Source organism: Aristolochia californica, unplaced genomic scaffold (genome assembly GCF_029961685.1).
Source record: "Aristolochia californica isolate CCGP_79_NKW_82.1479 unplaced genomic scaffold, dmAriCali1.0.hap1 SCAF_16, whole genome shotgun sequence".
NCBI classification, from domain to species: domain Eukaryota; kingdom Viridiplantae; phylum Streptophyta; class Magnoliopsida; order Piperales; family Aristolochiaceae; genus Aristolochia; species Aristolochia californica.
Window position 1 is genome coordinate 4,719,119 of NW_027181837.1, and position 17,058 is coordinate 4,736,176.

Sequence of the window (17,058 nt, forward strand, 5' to 3'; positions counted from 1 at the left end):
AGGTGGGGGCAACGCGGGAAGCGCAATTCATGTTAATGAATCCCAAAATAGGTCTGAATCAATTTTTACCTGATTCAATTACCTGATGTGATTCAAAAGAAATAGAATTCATTCTACACTAACAACTTAATCTAATAAACTAAGTAATGCGGGAGTAATTCATTCTGGTTCATTTTGGACTATATGGCGTCGGGTACGAGTAGAATCTAATGAACAAATATTACTTTCATTCTAGTTAGATCATATTTGCTTCTAAAATATAAAATAGTTTCAAATGTCGGCACATAAGGACACTTCACTACTATTAATACCCAAATTAGTTTTACAATAAATACATTAAGCCTTTGTTGTACCGTCTAGAAGTGAGATTTCTTTGAATTCTAACCACATAGAGATTTTTTTTATCTTTTTGTACTTTGGATAAGAATCACTTCTTCTTCATTCGGGGTACTTTCATCTAGGCTTGCATAAGTAGTTTTAGGAGAACAAGAATGTGGTGGAGTTAAATCATTATCTATGGTCACACTAGAACTAATATTAGCTAAAATTTATATATAATTAATGAAATCTTACATAATTTAATATTAAATTATTATTTAAAAATATTAAAAAATGAGGAAAATAGTTCAATGAACACACAAGGGGAATTAGATGGGAAATAAATTTGAAATATAAGGCCAAATTTAAACTTATAACCATACTTGTAAATACTGCATTTAGAAGAGCCATTTCAAAATTATCTAATAAAAAAATACATTTAAGATATTGGTAGATGTTTTTTAAATCAACAGTTATTGAAGATAAATAGATCGAAAAATCTCATTTGTGAGTTTATCCCTCTGAGGGTCTGATGCTTGCGATCCAATTCCAGATACAGGAAGAACTTCGATGTTTTTACGGGAGTTTTTGTGAAGAAGCAAGGAGAGCATTCGAAGAAGAGGGAGAAGCCTTATCCCTTTCAATGGGTGGGTAACGAGTAATGGCCATAAGCATTAGACTCTTTCACACGAATTCATCTACAGGACATGACTGTTTTAGTTCAAACGCAGCCTGGAAACAATCTGCAGCTTGTTGTAATGATCCTTCCATCTTCAACACGAGCCCCAGGTTCGCCCATGCATCATGGCTCCTCGGTTTCAATCGTAACGCATTCATCAGAAAGCTTCTGGCTATTGGAAGTGATTTGCCCCCATATTTCCGTAGCAATGCTGCAGTTGAAACCATGCTTGGAACATAATCAGGTTCGATTGATAAAGAGACCGAGAATGCCATGAGTGCCTCCTTGTACAAGGACTGAGCTTCCAGCAGTCTTCCTGTAAAAGGTGTAAAACAAGTTTAGTTGCCATAAAAAAATGAACAGAAAAGCTTACAATTAACTAAAAGCTAATATCCTTATTCAACTTGCAGTCTTGTTTACCAACAAGTATGTCAACCAAAGACGCAGAGAAGTTCTTAAGACACTTTTGCAAGAACAGCTACAAGTTTGAGTTTCTTTTCCCTCACTTGCTTCACAAAGAAAAGCCAGTTTGAAACCATATGACAGAAAAGGGATGAATCCCCAAAGATCTTCAAATAAGTTAAAACATTTCAGAAAAGAAACCTAGTGCCAACCTATTAGTAACCCGTTTGATTGTACAAAAAGAACTAAAATGCAAGGGGCTTGGAGGATGATAATTAGGTGGTTCCTCAAATAAATAATTCATAGCATGCAGTTAGATTGCTAAACAATAGCCTTAACTGGAGAAGTCTGTTATCATAGTTCCAGCTTCATAACTCTTGCCCAATGAGGTGAATTTATTTTAGAATCCATAACTTTGCTATTAGTGTATAAGTCAATGCATAACAGAGTTATTCAATTCATATTAGTCCAGTTTCTGAAGATAATCACAACACCTGTCAAATGCCAACTCCGAGGCGAATAAAACTCGACCGCCTTTGCTTTATCCAGGCAAACTGTTGCATCAATGAACGACCCAAGTTTTGTGTAAATAGTGGCCAAATCCTGCCATGATTCCATTTCCATCTTCCTACATGCAAATGCCTGTTGGAAAGAATGGGTTAGTAATGACAACTAGTTTTTCACCAAATCACTGACCTAATTTATTGAGCTACAAATATTACACACCTCGGAGTCAAAGCACGCATTCTGGCAACCCCGGTGTGAATGTATTAAAGAGAGTAGAATTCTATAAGTCTCTATAGCTTCCTTCGGTTGTTCCTGAGCTGTTTGGAGTAAGCCCTTTAACCTCAAAAGTTCTAACTGATCGCTTTTCCCTGATTCATCCAATGCAAGATCGATGATGGATTCAGCATCATGGAAACATTGCTCTGCTGAAACTGTAAGAGCTAACAACTTCCAACCTTTCACTGAGCTCCCACCCACAACTTCAGAAAATAACTTTGCATTTTCCAAAGCCATATTCAGGTTTCTCTGCACCAGATTCTCTAAACCAATACCATATATTGCTTCTGGATTATCCCCTGCAATCTTGCAGGCATGGTTCAGTGACTTCAAAGACTGCTCTTCTAACCAAAGCCTCTCTGTATCAGAGACAGATAATCTAGCACAATTTCCATAAGAAATCCCAATCAGATGATACAAGTGACCCACAAAATGATTTCCTTGCTGAAAATTTGAGAATTCCATGGCCTTATGAGCAAAGTTAATCCCCTCATGTGCATGTCCTGGACTTTCTGAACCGAGTTTTGCTCCCAGAAGCAGTGATGGGAAATGTGGTTCAGATTCTTCTTCAGAATGAGATAAACCTTTCTTTAAAAGGTTTATGGCTGTCTCATTTTGACCCATTGCACTATAACAAAGAGCAAGAAGATACCATCTTTCCTTTCGATTATAAATCCCAGGAAGTATCTGTTCAACATGATTGGCCAGAATTTCAAACTGCCCTGATGTCGACAATGCAAAGGTCAAATGGTCCAGGATTTCTTGGTCCCATGGTACTTGATGAGAAGCCACCTTACGCATGAGTATAAACAATAACAAGATTGCTTCCTCTATGTTAGTCTTGGGGGTGGATGAGCCCCACAGTTGAAACTGAGGTGGAAGGCTTGCTTCAACACCACCATAAAGCAGAAGAGCAGCTAACTCCTTCTGAATAGCTGCTAATCTCTGTGGATCCAAATTCCAAGGCTTGACAAGGGCTCTCCGATATGAACCAATAGCTTCTTCCAAACAACCAGCTTGTTTCCACAGCCTTGGAAGCAACTCCAGTGCTTTGTGAAACATTTCTTGCATTTTGCAGTCATAACTGATGCCTTCAGGCATTCCATTTGGAAGTGCAGATTCTAGAGTGTCAAGAATAATTTTACATTCCTTTGCAGCCTCTGAAAATTAAAAAGTTCCAAGAGTGGAGACGATTCGGTAATTCAAAATTGGTACCCAGAATAAAAGAAAATTCCTAAATTATACTTAAGAAATTACAGGTAAGGCTCTTAACTCTAAGAATCAAACCTGCAAAAGAAAGGCATATACCTCTAGCTCGCCCAAGCTGCTCCAGTGATTTAGCTTTGAGTAAGATAGCTTCCAGAAGCAAACTCACAGAATGCATAGACATGGTGGGGAAGACTAATTTGTCAGCTTTAGAGCGCCCTTTCCTCTGACGCTTCCTCTCCGCAATAGCCTTACACATCTTCGTTGTCAAATTCCGAATATCAATTCCATGAAACACTTGAAGTGCTGCATCAAAATTCCCTCTCTGATACTCCAACCGACCCAAGAGAGCTCGGGCTTCCTAGAGAGAGAGAGAGAGAGAGAAAAAAGGTATCTAAAACTGGGATGAAGCATTAAATCAAGTTACGCAGAGAGTATGAAAGGGGGAGAGAGATTTTTCAAGAGGAAAGCTGACCTCGTAGTTAAGTGACAGAGCTTCTTTTAGAGTCGATTCGACATCCTCAACCTGGTTATCCTCGAATCTTGAATCCCAATCTCCGGTCCTTGAAGACAAACCGCTAGCAGAAAAATCCCTGGTAGCCAGAGATTCTGGTGATTGTGGGACTTCTTCGAATTTAAATTGTTCGCCCGAGCAAGCACACAACAATGCCATCCTTCTGAAGGAAACCGAGTATGCCAAGCTAAGGCCAAGTGATACAGAATGTAATTACTTCAATGGTAAGTCCTCCAATTGGTTCATCTGCCTTTTGATAGACAAAATCGACTAATTAAAATCCAGATGAAACTGGAAACAAGAGATCGTCCTCTCGCAGGAGAAAAGAAAATACGAAGGTCGTAAGAAAAAAAAGGTAGGGATGAAAAACGGCCAAACTTAATAGACGAACTTTCGGTTTCAAATTGCAGATCGAAGAAACTCGTTCATAACGAGTTCAACAACAAATGAGACCAAAAAAAAATCTGCTAAACTCAACTTTCTCCTAAAAAATCACGAGTTCCATCTCAATCACAGATCCCGCTGAAAGAAATCTCAAAGCAAACGAAAGCATCGAATAGTTCCATCACACACCACCGCACCGAATAAGACAAACTCCTGCATTAACTTACACCTCTGAAGTCTAGCAGAGCATCTTAAACGAATCCTCAGACGCACAGCACCAGGCAGCTATGAAATCCACCAGAGAAAATAAATGGCAAATTTAATGAAATCCCAGATAAATACATAAACGCAACTCAAGAGTCTACGAGTATGAACACTCAGAAGAAGATACGCAGCAATGAGTGAAGCGACAGCCTCCCAGACGAGGAAATTCAGGTTAAGACACGCAAAGTCGCTTATGTGACCCGAAAACAAAGTAGAGAAAGAAGGGATCTTTTTGAGATTGGAGAAAAAGGATTACTGAGACACAAAGGCTGTGTACAGAGGAAAATGACACAAATGACAGAGAGATGACAAGCGGATTAGGGGCGAGAGAAACAAGAACACAGCCGGAGTTTACCCATGCAACCAGGAAACACGATGCGAGTTTCTTGAAATGTTCGCTGGCCTCGTTTCCACTCAATGATGGGATTTTCTTGCTTCTTCAGACTTAAACCTTTCCATTTTACAGTCTAAGAGGGGATGTGACTGCGAGTTGTAGCCTGCAGGTGGTTGCTCCCCAGTTCCAGAACTACAGAGAGAGGCAGCTCCTCTTCCCACCAACTATTTAATTTTTTTTCCCATTTTAAACAATATTTTTTCCCGGAACCCAGAGTGAAATAAACAATCTTTGCTTAGATTTTAGAATAAATAAAAAATCAAAAGCAGGTTGCAGAGGGAAGAGAAGTTTGAAACACAGATTCCAGAGTAGGAAGTTTGAAACAAAAGCAGGTCGAGGCGGCAGCTTTTTCAAGCGACCTTTTGCTGTTCATTTTGACAATCCTCAGACATAAAAACAGTAGACTCATCGTTTGATTTCTGAAAAGGAAATCGTCTGCACATTCTTGCAGAGAGAAATTCAGAAATGTTGAAATATGGGATGGGAGGGTGCTCGAGGATTGTGACATTCACATGGAAGCATGGGCAATCGACCAAACCGTAACCCATCAATATAATTCAATTTGGCGGGTCCACTATGGTTCATTAAATTATTTCATCTCTGATCAACAGCAAAACGAGTGAGTTGACTCGGCTTTTTTAAGTGAGTATCAAATCGTTCTTGTATTTGATACGGGTGACTGTGAAGGGGGAAGAACTACCTAACGAATCTCACTTAAAACGTAAATTTCAACAAGGGATTCTCTGTCACTACCAAACTCGTTTTTATATATCAAGGTCAAAGCTCATGATCTACCTGTGTCTAAAAAACACTGAGTCTAAACCTGCTATAATTGCAGCTTATTATAATATTTGAAAATGGAGGTTTGAATTGAATATGATCTATTCCTGTAGTTGCTGAAATTTTCAGGCAAGACCCAGATTGAATCATGCATGCACACAGAGTGGATTGGAGAGACACCTGAATTATGTTCACATGTGGAGTCTCTTTGTCCAACTCTCCCCTGTATGAATCCCCTGAAGTCAAGATGCCATGATTGAACCTGCATGCAGCTCTCTCTCTCTCTCTCTTTCTTCATTATTATTAACTCTGGTACAACCTCTAGTAGATTCAAATTTCTTTAATTCATACAAGGACATTGACAGAAGATTAACTTGACCTTTGACTGAGTAAGAGTTGCAGAGTAGATCTCCTGGCAATCTCAGTTGAAAATTTGAATACATATTATCTCTGGTGAAGTAAGACAAGGTGGGATTAGCTTACTGCTATACCCGTTTAGAGGTATATTATGAAGAAATTCCAATCTGAAATGTATTTTTTTTGTTATAAATTGTGCTAATGATAAGAAAGTTCAAATTAGATAATAAAACGAGCTTTCTTTCTATCACTTTGATAAAAAAAAGATGAGAAAAAATAAAGAAGGTATACTGATTGTGAATATCTAACCTGAAAGGTGATGGATCTCTGTAAATAGGGGTGGCAACGAGTCACGCTATTAAAGGAGGGAGGGTTTGGATATCTTCCACAACCCTTATCCTCTCATCTGTTTATTTTTCTCTTTCTCACCTTTCGCTTCGTTTAAGTTGAAGATCTCAGTATTATGGAATCCGGAAATCAACCAGACGCCATTTCAGGTAAAGATGTCTTGCATAAGAGAAGTTGCAATGTGCAAATTCGCTATTAAGGGGCTCAATGCATCAGCTATTAAATTGCAGATACTCCGTCAAATTTAAAACTCATTCATCATCACCACTGATCAACAGATATAAACCAGCATTTTGAAGATTCCATGGACAGATGTTAAGACACCAAAAACTCAACCACTCAGGTTTGTATACCCTCAAATCCCTTCGCAGATGTCTAACTAGAACAACCTTAAAATTCGAAGAAATAACAAAAATTAGCTACAAATCACTCCAATCTAATGGGACTTCACATAATCCTGCACAATGTGAAGGCCCTCTGATTCCTCGCCGTAATCCTGCAAGACCAACGTAAGAAAGAACATAGAAATGAATAAACTAAGCTGGTAATATGAAAAGGAATTTTTTTTTTTTGAGAAAATAAGATGATAGTATCTAGCTTTTTCCTTACCTTGACAACAACACAAGAGCACCCGACTACTTTCCTTGCCTTCCCTTCAGAATCAATCTTGCAGAGCTGCGAGAAAGGATTGTACAAAATCATATATCATATGTTATCTAATCTATATAAAGAGACGATAAAGATAACATGAAGAGGCATCCTTTAGACATGAAAGGAAGAAAACGCACAAAGATAGAAAACAGAATAATATTAACATAAAACCAGGTAGAAATATCTTTTAAAATTTTACTAACCCCAGCCCACTCGCCAAGAGTTTTTGCACTTGGCACTGCAATCAAGCTAACATTGTGGTCAGCGCAAAGAGCCCTGACCAGCTTGACGTAATCTGGCTGGTTGCAATCCTCAGCTAGAACACACAGCTGAGCTGCATGCTTCTCTATCACCTTGGCACCTTCATGGAGCCCCCGAGCAAGCCCATCATGGGCAAGGGATTTCTTCAGGACAAGCTGCAAGGCAGTCATTATGTCCATTGGCTCCCCAAGAGTGGGGGCAGATGTTTCTGGTGCAACAACCTCTTCCCTGGAAAAGAAGAATAAGAATATCAGCATGAAATCATCTAAAACCTGCTCACATTACAAAAAAATAATAAAACCACCACACTCTGACAATTTCACCAAATAATATACACTTCAGTCAAGTCAACACAGGAACAATTTTCATCTCAGATGATCACATCAAAGCTTATATTTGCTGGTATTTGACGTCTAAAGCAAAATTTGACAAAGAGTTCAGGCAGGAGAGAAGTCACCTTTTTTTTCTGTTTTACAAGATAATAAATCATGACAAAATGTGAAAACTAGAGTGACAGATCGAAGTTGCTGTTCACCTTAAAATAAAATACCAGATAATATTCACAAAGAAAAGTTAAGAGTTCAAGCTAAGAAAAGTTCAAAGTTTGATAGGCAGTTGGCTTAATAAGAAAATAAAGAATCCTAGCTTCAGCCCAAAAGTGTATAAACAGTGTGTTTAAGGATAAAATGGTCCCAGCTTCTGGTATTCAATAATGCTATAGAAATTTTATGAAATTAGATACTTTATGGCCCATAAAGTTATATTTTTCTCAATAATTTCATTTAATTAGTAATGACATTAAGAAACCTGGTCATCTTAAAAACGGTTTGTCATCAAATCCAATTAACTCTCTCTTGTATCTAAGAAGTCCAGATTGTCTAAGATCTAAGATCTTGGATTGGAGAAACCAAATGCCCTGACCAACATCCACAAGTAGGAAGACCAATTGCAGTCAATTCACAGGAAATTTTGCCTCCAACAACAAAGATAGAAAGGATGCTACAGAAATGTTAACTTGAAATATCCTCAAAAAATTCTGCTTCATAGGAGTTTGAAACACTATACCCACGGGTGTTGGCAACTTCCATACACCATAACGCACTAATGAAATCTCTGAACATAATCTACACTAAGAAACCGCAAGTTCAGAAAATCAAAAGAATGGGCGAAGCAATAACTACTACAAACGCCAAGAATATTTGAACAGCAATTATTTTCAAGCTTAAGAAATCAGTTTAACAGAAGGGCGACGAATAATGGCCACACTGTCCAGATTAACCGCAAATATATCTTATAAACGACAGAGGCTTCCAACAGCAAATACGCCTCACAAGGTAGTATCCATGTAAGAGGACCCAAGTCAAGAAATACAACAAAGTTATTAAATTTCTAAAAGTACAACAATACTACTTTCAGGGAAAAAAGAAGAAGTAGAAAACGTTCATTGAGATTCCTCCAAATGAAAACTCATTGCTAAACAAGCAGAAGAATTTTCACAAACTCAGTAACAAAAAATATAACAGAAACAGAAAATAAAATCAAAGTGAGAAAACTACCGGAAAATGAACAGGAGCACATCACACCAATTAATGAGCAGGAAAAAATAATATATGTAGACTAAAAAACGAGTCTAATAGGAAGATTAGCTCAAAAAAAAAAAAAGAATAACAAGTCAGGTCGCTGCAATTACGAAGCACTTCAAAATTGTAAAGTGGAATGAAAACACATACCCAGACATGTTGAGATCGTACTAAATTAGATTCAAGGCCTTTCCCCAGGAGCTGAAACAAAAAAAAGCCACAATCAGAACAGGGAAGTTATAGAAGCCGGTTATGCCCTAGATAAGAAAATGAACACCATTATCGAAAATTTCTAGTCGAAGTCACTCAGAACTGCAGGCAAAGTAGCTACCTAGATGAGATGCCAGTAACAACACTAGCCTCCGCGCTTTGGAAAGAAAGGCGAAGGGGGAAAGAGAGGTTGACGAGGAGAAAAAACCCTAGGAAGGCTGCTGTCCAGTGAAATTACTGTGTTACCCTCGTTCGTTGTTCTCTTTGATCTGGTCGGCCCGGCGTGGTCTGATACCGTACGTCTTGATTTTAGAAATAATAATACGATGATATATATACGTTGAGTTTTTTATTTTTATTATTTAATTATTAGGTTAAACAGGATATTAGAGTTTAGTACATAATGTGTATAAAATTTAAGCGTCTTAAGACGAATCAAAATGTAGTAATAATCTTACTTCTCTACTACCATGTTAAGAGACACTCACGTGTATAGAGGTGATATAACTAGTAAATTAGGACAATTTTCATAGATGACATAGAATTGTAATTATGCAAGCTGGTGTATATATTTTATGTCCTTTTTCTTTTGAAACATGTAGCCTTAAGGGTATTATAGTCATTGTAAACACCTTCATACACCTTTCTAGTATTCAAACTTTTTATTCTTAGTTCAAATTCGTCCATACACCTCTCTCTCTTTTCTTGTTATTTCTCTCCCCTCTCTCAAGAGCTAGGGTTTCTCTCTCCTCTCTTTCCCTTGAGATATCTTGGGTTTATGTGTTGGCCGTAGAAATAAACATGGTATCGGAGTGGACAAAGATCTGAGATGGAAAAACAGAAAAGGATAGAGAAGAAAGGGAGGAAAAAAAAAAAGTGTTTCTCCTTTTTCCTTTAGTCTTCTTTCCCAATTCTAGTTTTTCATTAGATTTTTCACTCTCTTACTGTATGTTTCATATAGAAAATTATATGTCATTGGAAAAAAAAATTGTGTATAGTTTCCAACTAAAAAATAATCATTGAAATCAGATTTTTTTAAAAGAGAAATTGACATCTGAACTAGCAAAGGTCAAGTAACAGAAAAATTTTGTGTAGTAGTTGAAAGCCTCGATTTTCTGAATGGTTTGTACCAACATAAATGAGAGTTTTTATTGAGAATTATATTTCAAAATAAAGTTATGTGAGTCTACTTTCTAACCCAATAAATTGTTTCTAAATTTGATATTTTTAGAGAGATATATCTACATTGGAAGAATCAAAGGTCATTGTGGTAACCTGTTGCATACAAAGATCCGAATTTAAGTCGAATTTTTTGCTTCACTTTTTGAGTTGCTAGTGATGGTTGAATTTCCTTTTTTTTTCAAAATCTAGTCAAAATTTTACCAACTTGAGTATCTTTCCTACCTTAAAAGTTTTTTTTTTTTTTTTTTATCTCACATTACAACAGTTTCCTTAAGATAAGTCTTGCCTTATATGAGTTTAGTTTCCTTCACGACGAAACTAATTCTAGATTCCAAATATTAGTGTCCTAAATCTCCTCCCTAATTCCAGAATCTATCTTTTGAATATTTCTTTCCAAATTGGTCTAGTTGTGTTAAAAAGTAATTGCCTTGTATGAAAATTTTATGTTTAGAAAGTTTCTATTATTATGTTCCATTTCAAAACTTTCTTATTAGGGTTTTTTAAGTTTCCTTAATCATCATGTTCATATAGAAATCATTTTTTTACCTTCCTCTTGAGTAAAACCTGGTCACTCTTTTTCCATCTATTGGTCTAAAAGCGCCTGGTCACTTTTTATCCATCTATTGGTCTAAAAGCGCCTCCTTATTTGGAAGTATAAGTAGTTGCATTGTGTGACTCCTTTTTTAAGTATGAGAACTACTATTTTTTATTCACACCCTTAATTCCTCAAAGTACTTTCTTCAATTTTTTTATTTTTTTGGTTAAAATCACTTCAAAGCAATGCAGACACACTACCTAAAAGTACAAAGGTGCCCAACATCCAACTTGGGTCAAATCTTTTTATTCTTCACCTAAGAGGGGTTTTTTGTTTGAGATACCCTTAGAAAGTGAGTAGTCTCTTTTTTGTGTTTTAAAGTTGTGCTATTTTTTCTACCATCGAAATTGAGCGGAGTATATTTCAAATTATGACCATTTTGACTGGTGTATGGAGCTTTGTCATACGGCTAGGAGTGATTTTTTTTTTCTTACCATTATTTTGTGCAAGTTGAGTCTCTTGGCAAAGAACAAAGAGATCCCCAGCTTGGGGAGGAAAAGTAAAAGAACAAGGTAATCAACAATAAAGAATTCTACATGTTGTGGTAATCAAGTTTTGTGTGGCTAAAATATCCGAGTAAGGGGGAGATAAGATGAGAACAAGATGAAGACTACAAACATTATGTGGACAATAATAAGATGAGTCGAAGCAAGACAATCAAAAATTTTTTTTGTAAACACACAAGTTTCTTAACTAAGATTATTTACACGTGAAGTTATAAATACCAGATAGAGGGGAAGCGTTAAGAGACACCCACGTGTGTAGAGGTGGCATGGCTAATAAATAAGGACAACTTTCATAGAGATGACATAGAATTGTAATTATACAAACTAGTGTATGTCCTCTTATGTCTTTTTCCTTTTGAAACATATAACCCAACGGGCATTGCAGTCATTATAAACACTTTCACACAACTATAAATACAACCTCAAGGCATGGGATTGAGCATTCAACCCTTTCCTGTTGGCTCAAATTCGTCCATACACCTCTCTCTCTTTTAATGTTCTTTATCTGTCATGGTATCTTTGGTCCTCTCTCCAAAGAGTATGAGTTTCTCTCTTCTCTCATTCCCTTGAGATATCTTGTGTTTAATACGTTTTGGGTTTTGGAAGTGATGATATATAGATACATTAAGTTTACTATTTTTTATTTTTTAATTATTTTTTAATTATATAGATTTTATATAAATTTCAAGGGTCCTAATATGGTAATCATCCTACTATCTTACAAGTATAAATTATTTAATTATAATAGGATATAAAATTAATAATTAGGTTAATCAATATACATGATGGAAATATGATAATTAAAAATGTGAATTGTAATTAGTAAAAGAACATGTGGAATGGAATCGATGCAATTTGACTATAGAGTACAATTTGGCAGTTGAGACCCCTATGAGACCTTTGGTTTAGATTTCTTTATTCTCTTCTTCATCTTGTCTTGATCACCCGTATGAATCATCCACGGTGTATCTCGCCAAGAAAACTCGGTCTCATAAGTAAAAAATATAGAGACACTTTCGCAGAAGACATAATCCAAGTAAAAAACTTTATTTTAAATTTGACCTAGAGCCGAACTCAAGTAAAAACTAAACTGAGCCGAACTTGAACAGTTTGCAAGCCGATTTAACTTGGTACCACCCTTATGGGTGACTATTGAATAAAAAGCCCAATCCAAATAACACTAGCATGCAACCAACACTTTCGACCTCATCATATTAGAGCTTAAGGATCCTCAGATCAAATAGAGTCCCTGATCAAAGACTCATCAAGGTTTATTTCTTGAGTATCTTCTCTCTATTTTCTACAACAACAGTTGGAAGAAAGCTTCTAAAAGACATTGTATTTGAGCGTACATAACAAACACAGAAAACAGACTCCTGATTCAGCTTGCACTTAGAATTAGAAAATCTACCTGCAAGAGAGTTTCGATATACTAATGACCAGAGTCAAACTTTAATTATGCCAAAAGAGTGATGGGTCATCCCTGCTCTCTATGATATTATTTACAAGATATCTTTAAGAAGTGCATAAAAGTACAATTACACAAGTGGGTAATTTGCTAAACTTTGGATAAAAGTTCTCCTGAAAAAAGAACACTAGCTACAACCAGGAATTTTTTTTTTTTTTTTTTTTGACAAATCAGCCTCCATATGCATGTGAGAATTGTAAAAGCTTTCCAAATAGCAAAGACGATTTTAACTATATTAAGTTCCAATTAGGAAAAGACTCTCAATCTTGAATTTGAAACTTCATGAATTTGAAACTTCATAATAAATAGTACACCCCCCTAAAGTGCTAAAATCCATTAAAAGAAGAAAAGAGTGGGTGCAGACTACAAAAGCAAATGAACAAAATGCTTAATTTTCACCTAATGAAGAAACATTATCCAAATCCTTTTCTGAATTATCCACAGGGGTTCCTTTACAAGAAAAAAAGATTTTGGCAGAACCTACTCAAAGAAAGTATCTGAATAATACCGGGGAGTAAACACAGGAGAGAGTTGATTGCCATTCCAGAAAATTATAGTGTGACTTTATAACTCCCAGTCCACTGACAGAAAAGCTACTGGTGAAACAACTGAGTGCTCATAAAAATGATATGGTGGAATTGCAACTGAAAATAGAAATGCAAGAGCAAAGAGAAAATGATATACAGTTTCAAAAAATTTATTATCAGAGACTGCCTCCAGTTTCTCTAGACTGGTATCCCTCGTAACGAACCTACTTATCTCCGAGCTTTCCTTGGTTTCACTCTTTTTATTGCCATGAAAGTTACAGCTGCTGAAAGAGAATACCTGAAGAAAGATAGAACAATTCATTATGCATTCATATTATGAAATCTGGAAAATATAGGACAAAGTAAAGCAATCAGAAATGGAAGAAATGCATATTAAGCAATGAGATGTTATTCAACTACAATTGGATCAACTCTCTAAGCAATGACACTTTTTTTTTTAAAGGCAAGGAGAGCTAAGAAATCATGATTCAGCTTGAACATATTGCCAATAGACTCCCTGTTCTACAAGCAAATCAGCTATAGAGTTAGCTGATTTACGGCAATGGCTCCAAGTGACATGACTGTTGCTTAGAAAGATTAGAAGTTTCTTCAAGCGCTCAAATCTCCATGGGGCATCTTTTCCTTTCATCTGCATTCTTACAGCTGAAGAATCCGCCTGCTGCAAGAACTTACAAAAAGGTCTCTAAAAAGTTTGATTCCTTGAAGGAGGGAATGACCACTGTTGCATTTGAATCAGTAACCCTAAGAAGTTAAGATTTTTCTAAATTGATCTCCAACCACGGCTCCATAACCTGCCAACACTGGTTTTGTCTTTCAAGCTGCCATCAAAGCTTAGATTGAGGAAAAGAGTAAAGTAATCCTATGAGCAATGAGCTTTAAACTACTTGTCCCAGAGGAAAGAATTTAGTACCATATGGCACTGGTACGAGGACCTAGATCATTACTTTGCTCTATCAAAAAGAGAATCAAATGAATTATTTCTATAATGGATCCACTGGAGCTTGATTTGCCTTGAAAATAACACTGGCTCCTCTCTATCATATTCCAAGGAACTGCAAGTAGGGCACTTGTAGCTGTATGTAAAATTCACCATTGTAGACAGGTATCCAGCTCTGAACACATTTATCAACACTTCACGAGAGCTTTGATTAATCTTCTTGCTCCTCTCTATAATTTACTGGATTCTCTCCTGCACCAGCTTTTTCAAGTCTTTCTTCACTACTTCAACCAGTTTCAGCTTTGACTTTCCACTATTTCATGATGTTACGTCAACCAACATTAACAAAATCCTTCCATTACTAGGTCTCCATCAAACATTCTTAAGTGACCTAAATAGTAAGTTAAGTGACGATTCCTTAAGCTCAACTATTAACAGAAACAAACTATCTGAATGTGGAAGTTTTAAATTTATAAAAAAAATGCTAATGAGGAATAAAAATCTATGCTTTTGATATGAGAATTGGGAAATGAGAAAAAAAATAATGACGACATTGATCAGTATGAACAAAAGCTTGAAAACACAAGTTGGGAAATGAGAAAGAAATAATGATAACATTGATCAGTATGAATAAAAGCTTGAAAACCATACAACTGTTCCAAAAACTGCAAAGGCATACCAAGTCAAGGTATAATTCATATGGTCCTGTGGCATGACTGAGTAGCGAATTAAAGAGTTCACATCTTTTGGGACAGGATAAGGTAGACTTGGACTGGCATTTTCATTAATATCTTCAATATAGAGTGTATCCTCAGGAAGGCCACAAGCTCGTGCAATCCCAGGGACATCAACATAAAACCACTGACCCGAGCTTGGATCATTTGAAGGTACAAAGATGCTTGGTTTCTCACTGCCCCGGACCACACCCAAGACTTTCACAGGAGTAATGACAGGTTCTTGATTCTACAAAGTAACAATAAAACATAAATTTCAAATATAAAAATAGTTCAAACAGCTTGAAAACAAAATCTCATGTCAGAAACAAAGACATGAAATGAAACCTTAATAGGTTCAGGCTTCTTGGACCAGAACCACCACGAAGAGCTTCCACTTTCCTTTCCAACTTCTGTTGTCCTTATGTTCTCAGGTTTCTCAGCATCACCCAACTCTTCTAAGTGCTTGACCCGCCAACTACGTGGGACCCATCCTCTGTTAACAAGAACAGGTAACTGCACACTGACACAAGATTTCTTAGTAAATTGGTAGCTGGATGAGTGGAGATCCAGAAAATTCAGGTAGAACAACTTCTATGTCATTCCACACTCATAATAAATTTTCAACATCACACTAAACGAATGTAAAGCAACAAAGAGTTCCTTTCTCATCAGTAGTTACCTACGTGAATTGTTTGTTGTAGGTACTAATGGAGTAATGATGAAGTACCCATTTTCAGTCACTCCAGATATGCTTCTAGATCTTGGGCCCACGAAAACTGACCTACTCTCGTCAAATGTTCCTTCACAGAGTACCCTTCTGAATTCCAACGAGTTCAACTCTTCACCTGAAGAAGGTGATCCGGTCCAAGCAATAGGTTCCATATCTAATCTATTTTTTCTGTAGTCTAACATTTGCATCTGTATCACGCAATGACCCATTCAGAGTGTTTATCAAAATAAGAAAGATAAAAATAGTGTTTTCATGTGAAAGTGCAATTAATCAACCTAAATTTGTGGTTAACTATTGAACGGGTTGTAATTTATTCAAATTGTTTTTTCTTTCGAGTAAAAATCACATACATCCCAAAAAGGAAAAAACTTTCCAACAAAACATACCTTTTCGTTCCTTCTGAAAATCTGCCACGTTCCAAGACCGAAAGTAAAAACTCCAGGCGCGAACAGAAGCCATTTTGACCATCCGTCTCTCTCACTTCCTGAGTTCACTGAAGTAAATAACCCCGAGAACCGCAAAGAAACAATTGTCATTTATAAATCAGATTTTCCAGGGAAGGACAAACGGACAAGACGGTAAATGATCGATATTAAAATTGACACAAGTATAAACGGAAGTGAGCAGAAAGGAACGAACCAGACCTTGAGATTGAAACGAAGTTGCCCCTGTACAAAGAGTTCTTCCAAAAGTGGGGATTGGTTTCGAGATTGTCCCAGCCACCGTAGCCAAAGAAACGTTTTGGGGTTTTAGGGTTCTGGAAAGGATTTTAGAGACAGAAGCAGCCATTGGCATGGATCTGTGAGTTCCGCCCGCTAGAGTTGCAAGGGGGTCAGTGGGTCACTACATTTTTGTTAACGTAAAATATAATCACCCCTCCACTTATAGTTTCATTTAATAAAACGTTCACTATAACATTGGCCTCCCAATATATAAGAGTAGATTTATAGACCACCCTTCTCCTCACACTTGCTGACTTCATGCATGAATGGTTCATGACATGGGCACCAACATTCGTAACCTCATGGGCACATAAACACATTTTAAGCAATTGCCTTCAACTAATGTTGTTCATGACAAGTTTTAACTACCAATTCCATCGTGAGAAGCACTAATCAAAGTTCTTTCTTCTCCAAAGAAGTTAATCACAAAAGATGAACAAATCACGATTCTCAGTAACAATATGTCAACTACTACACTTTCATGCTTGTCGTGCATGTCCTTAAGGGAGGAAGACTAACAACT

General features: G+C 36.7%; 3 protein-coding genes across 4 annotated transcripts; all 3 read right to left on the bottom strand.

Moving 5' to 3' along the window:
- Positions 1 to 730: 730 nt before the first annotated feature.
- On the bottom strand, positions 731 to 5,108 carry LOC137953082 (protein NPGR1-like). The gene is made up of 5 exons (XM_068800293.1): positions 3,864 to 5,108; positions 3,491 to 3,749; positions 2,126 to 3,342; positions 1,894 to 2,041; positions 731 to 1,313 (listed from the first exon to the last, which is right to left on the bottom strand). The coding sequence occupies exons 1-5, from the start codon at positions 4,059 to 4,061 to the stop codon at positions 1,003 to 1,005; spliced, it is 2,133 nt and encodes a 710-aa protein (XP_068656394.1). The 5' UTR covers positions 4,062 to 5,108; the 3' UTR covers positions 731 to 1,002.
- A 1,562-nt stretch (positions 5,109 to 6,670) lies between these two features.
- Positions 6,671 to 9,317, bottom strand: LOC137953186 (small ribosomal subunit protein eS12-like). The gene is made up of 5 exons (XM_068800446.1): positions 9,253 to 9,317; positions 9,072 to 9,122; positions 7,284 to 7,569; positions 7,039 to 7,104; positions 6,671 to 6,925 (listed from the first exon to the last, which is right to left on the bottom strand). Exons 2-5 carry the CDS (start codon positions 9,077 to 9,079, stop codon positions 6,866 to 6,868), a joined length of 420 nt encoding a protein of 139 aa, XP_068656547.1. The 5' UTR covers positions 9,080 to 9,122; positions 9,253 to 9,317; the 3' UTR covers positions 6,671 to 6,865.
- A 3,909-nt stretch (positions 9,318 to 13,226) lies between these two features.
- LOC137953744 (surfeit locus protein 1) lies at positions 13,227 to 16,647 on the bottom strand. Of its 2 annotated transcripts, none has more exons than XM_068801240.1 (6): positions 16,458 to 16,647; positions 16,200 to 16,297; positions 15,763 to 16,001; positions 15,429 to 15,603; positions 15,047 to 15,330; positions 13,227 to 13,707 (listed from the first exon to the last, which is right to left on the bottom strand). In XM_068801240.1, the coding sequence occupies exons 1-6, from the start codon at positions 16,606 to 16,608 to the stop codon at positions 13,638 to 13,640; spliced, it is 1,017 nt and encodes a 338-aa protein (XP_068657341.1). In that variant the 5' UTR covers positions 16,609 to 16,647; the 3' UTR covers positions 13,227 to 13,637. The 2 variants fall into 2 exon arrangements, with proteins under 2 accessions (XP_068657341.1, XP_068657339.1); XM_068801238.1 differs by having other exon boundaries at positions 16,200 to 16,306.
- Between the last annotated feature and the right edge of the window lie 411 nt (positions 16,648 to 17,058).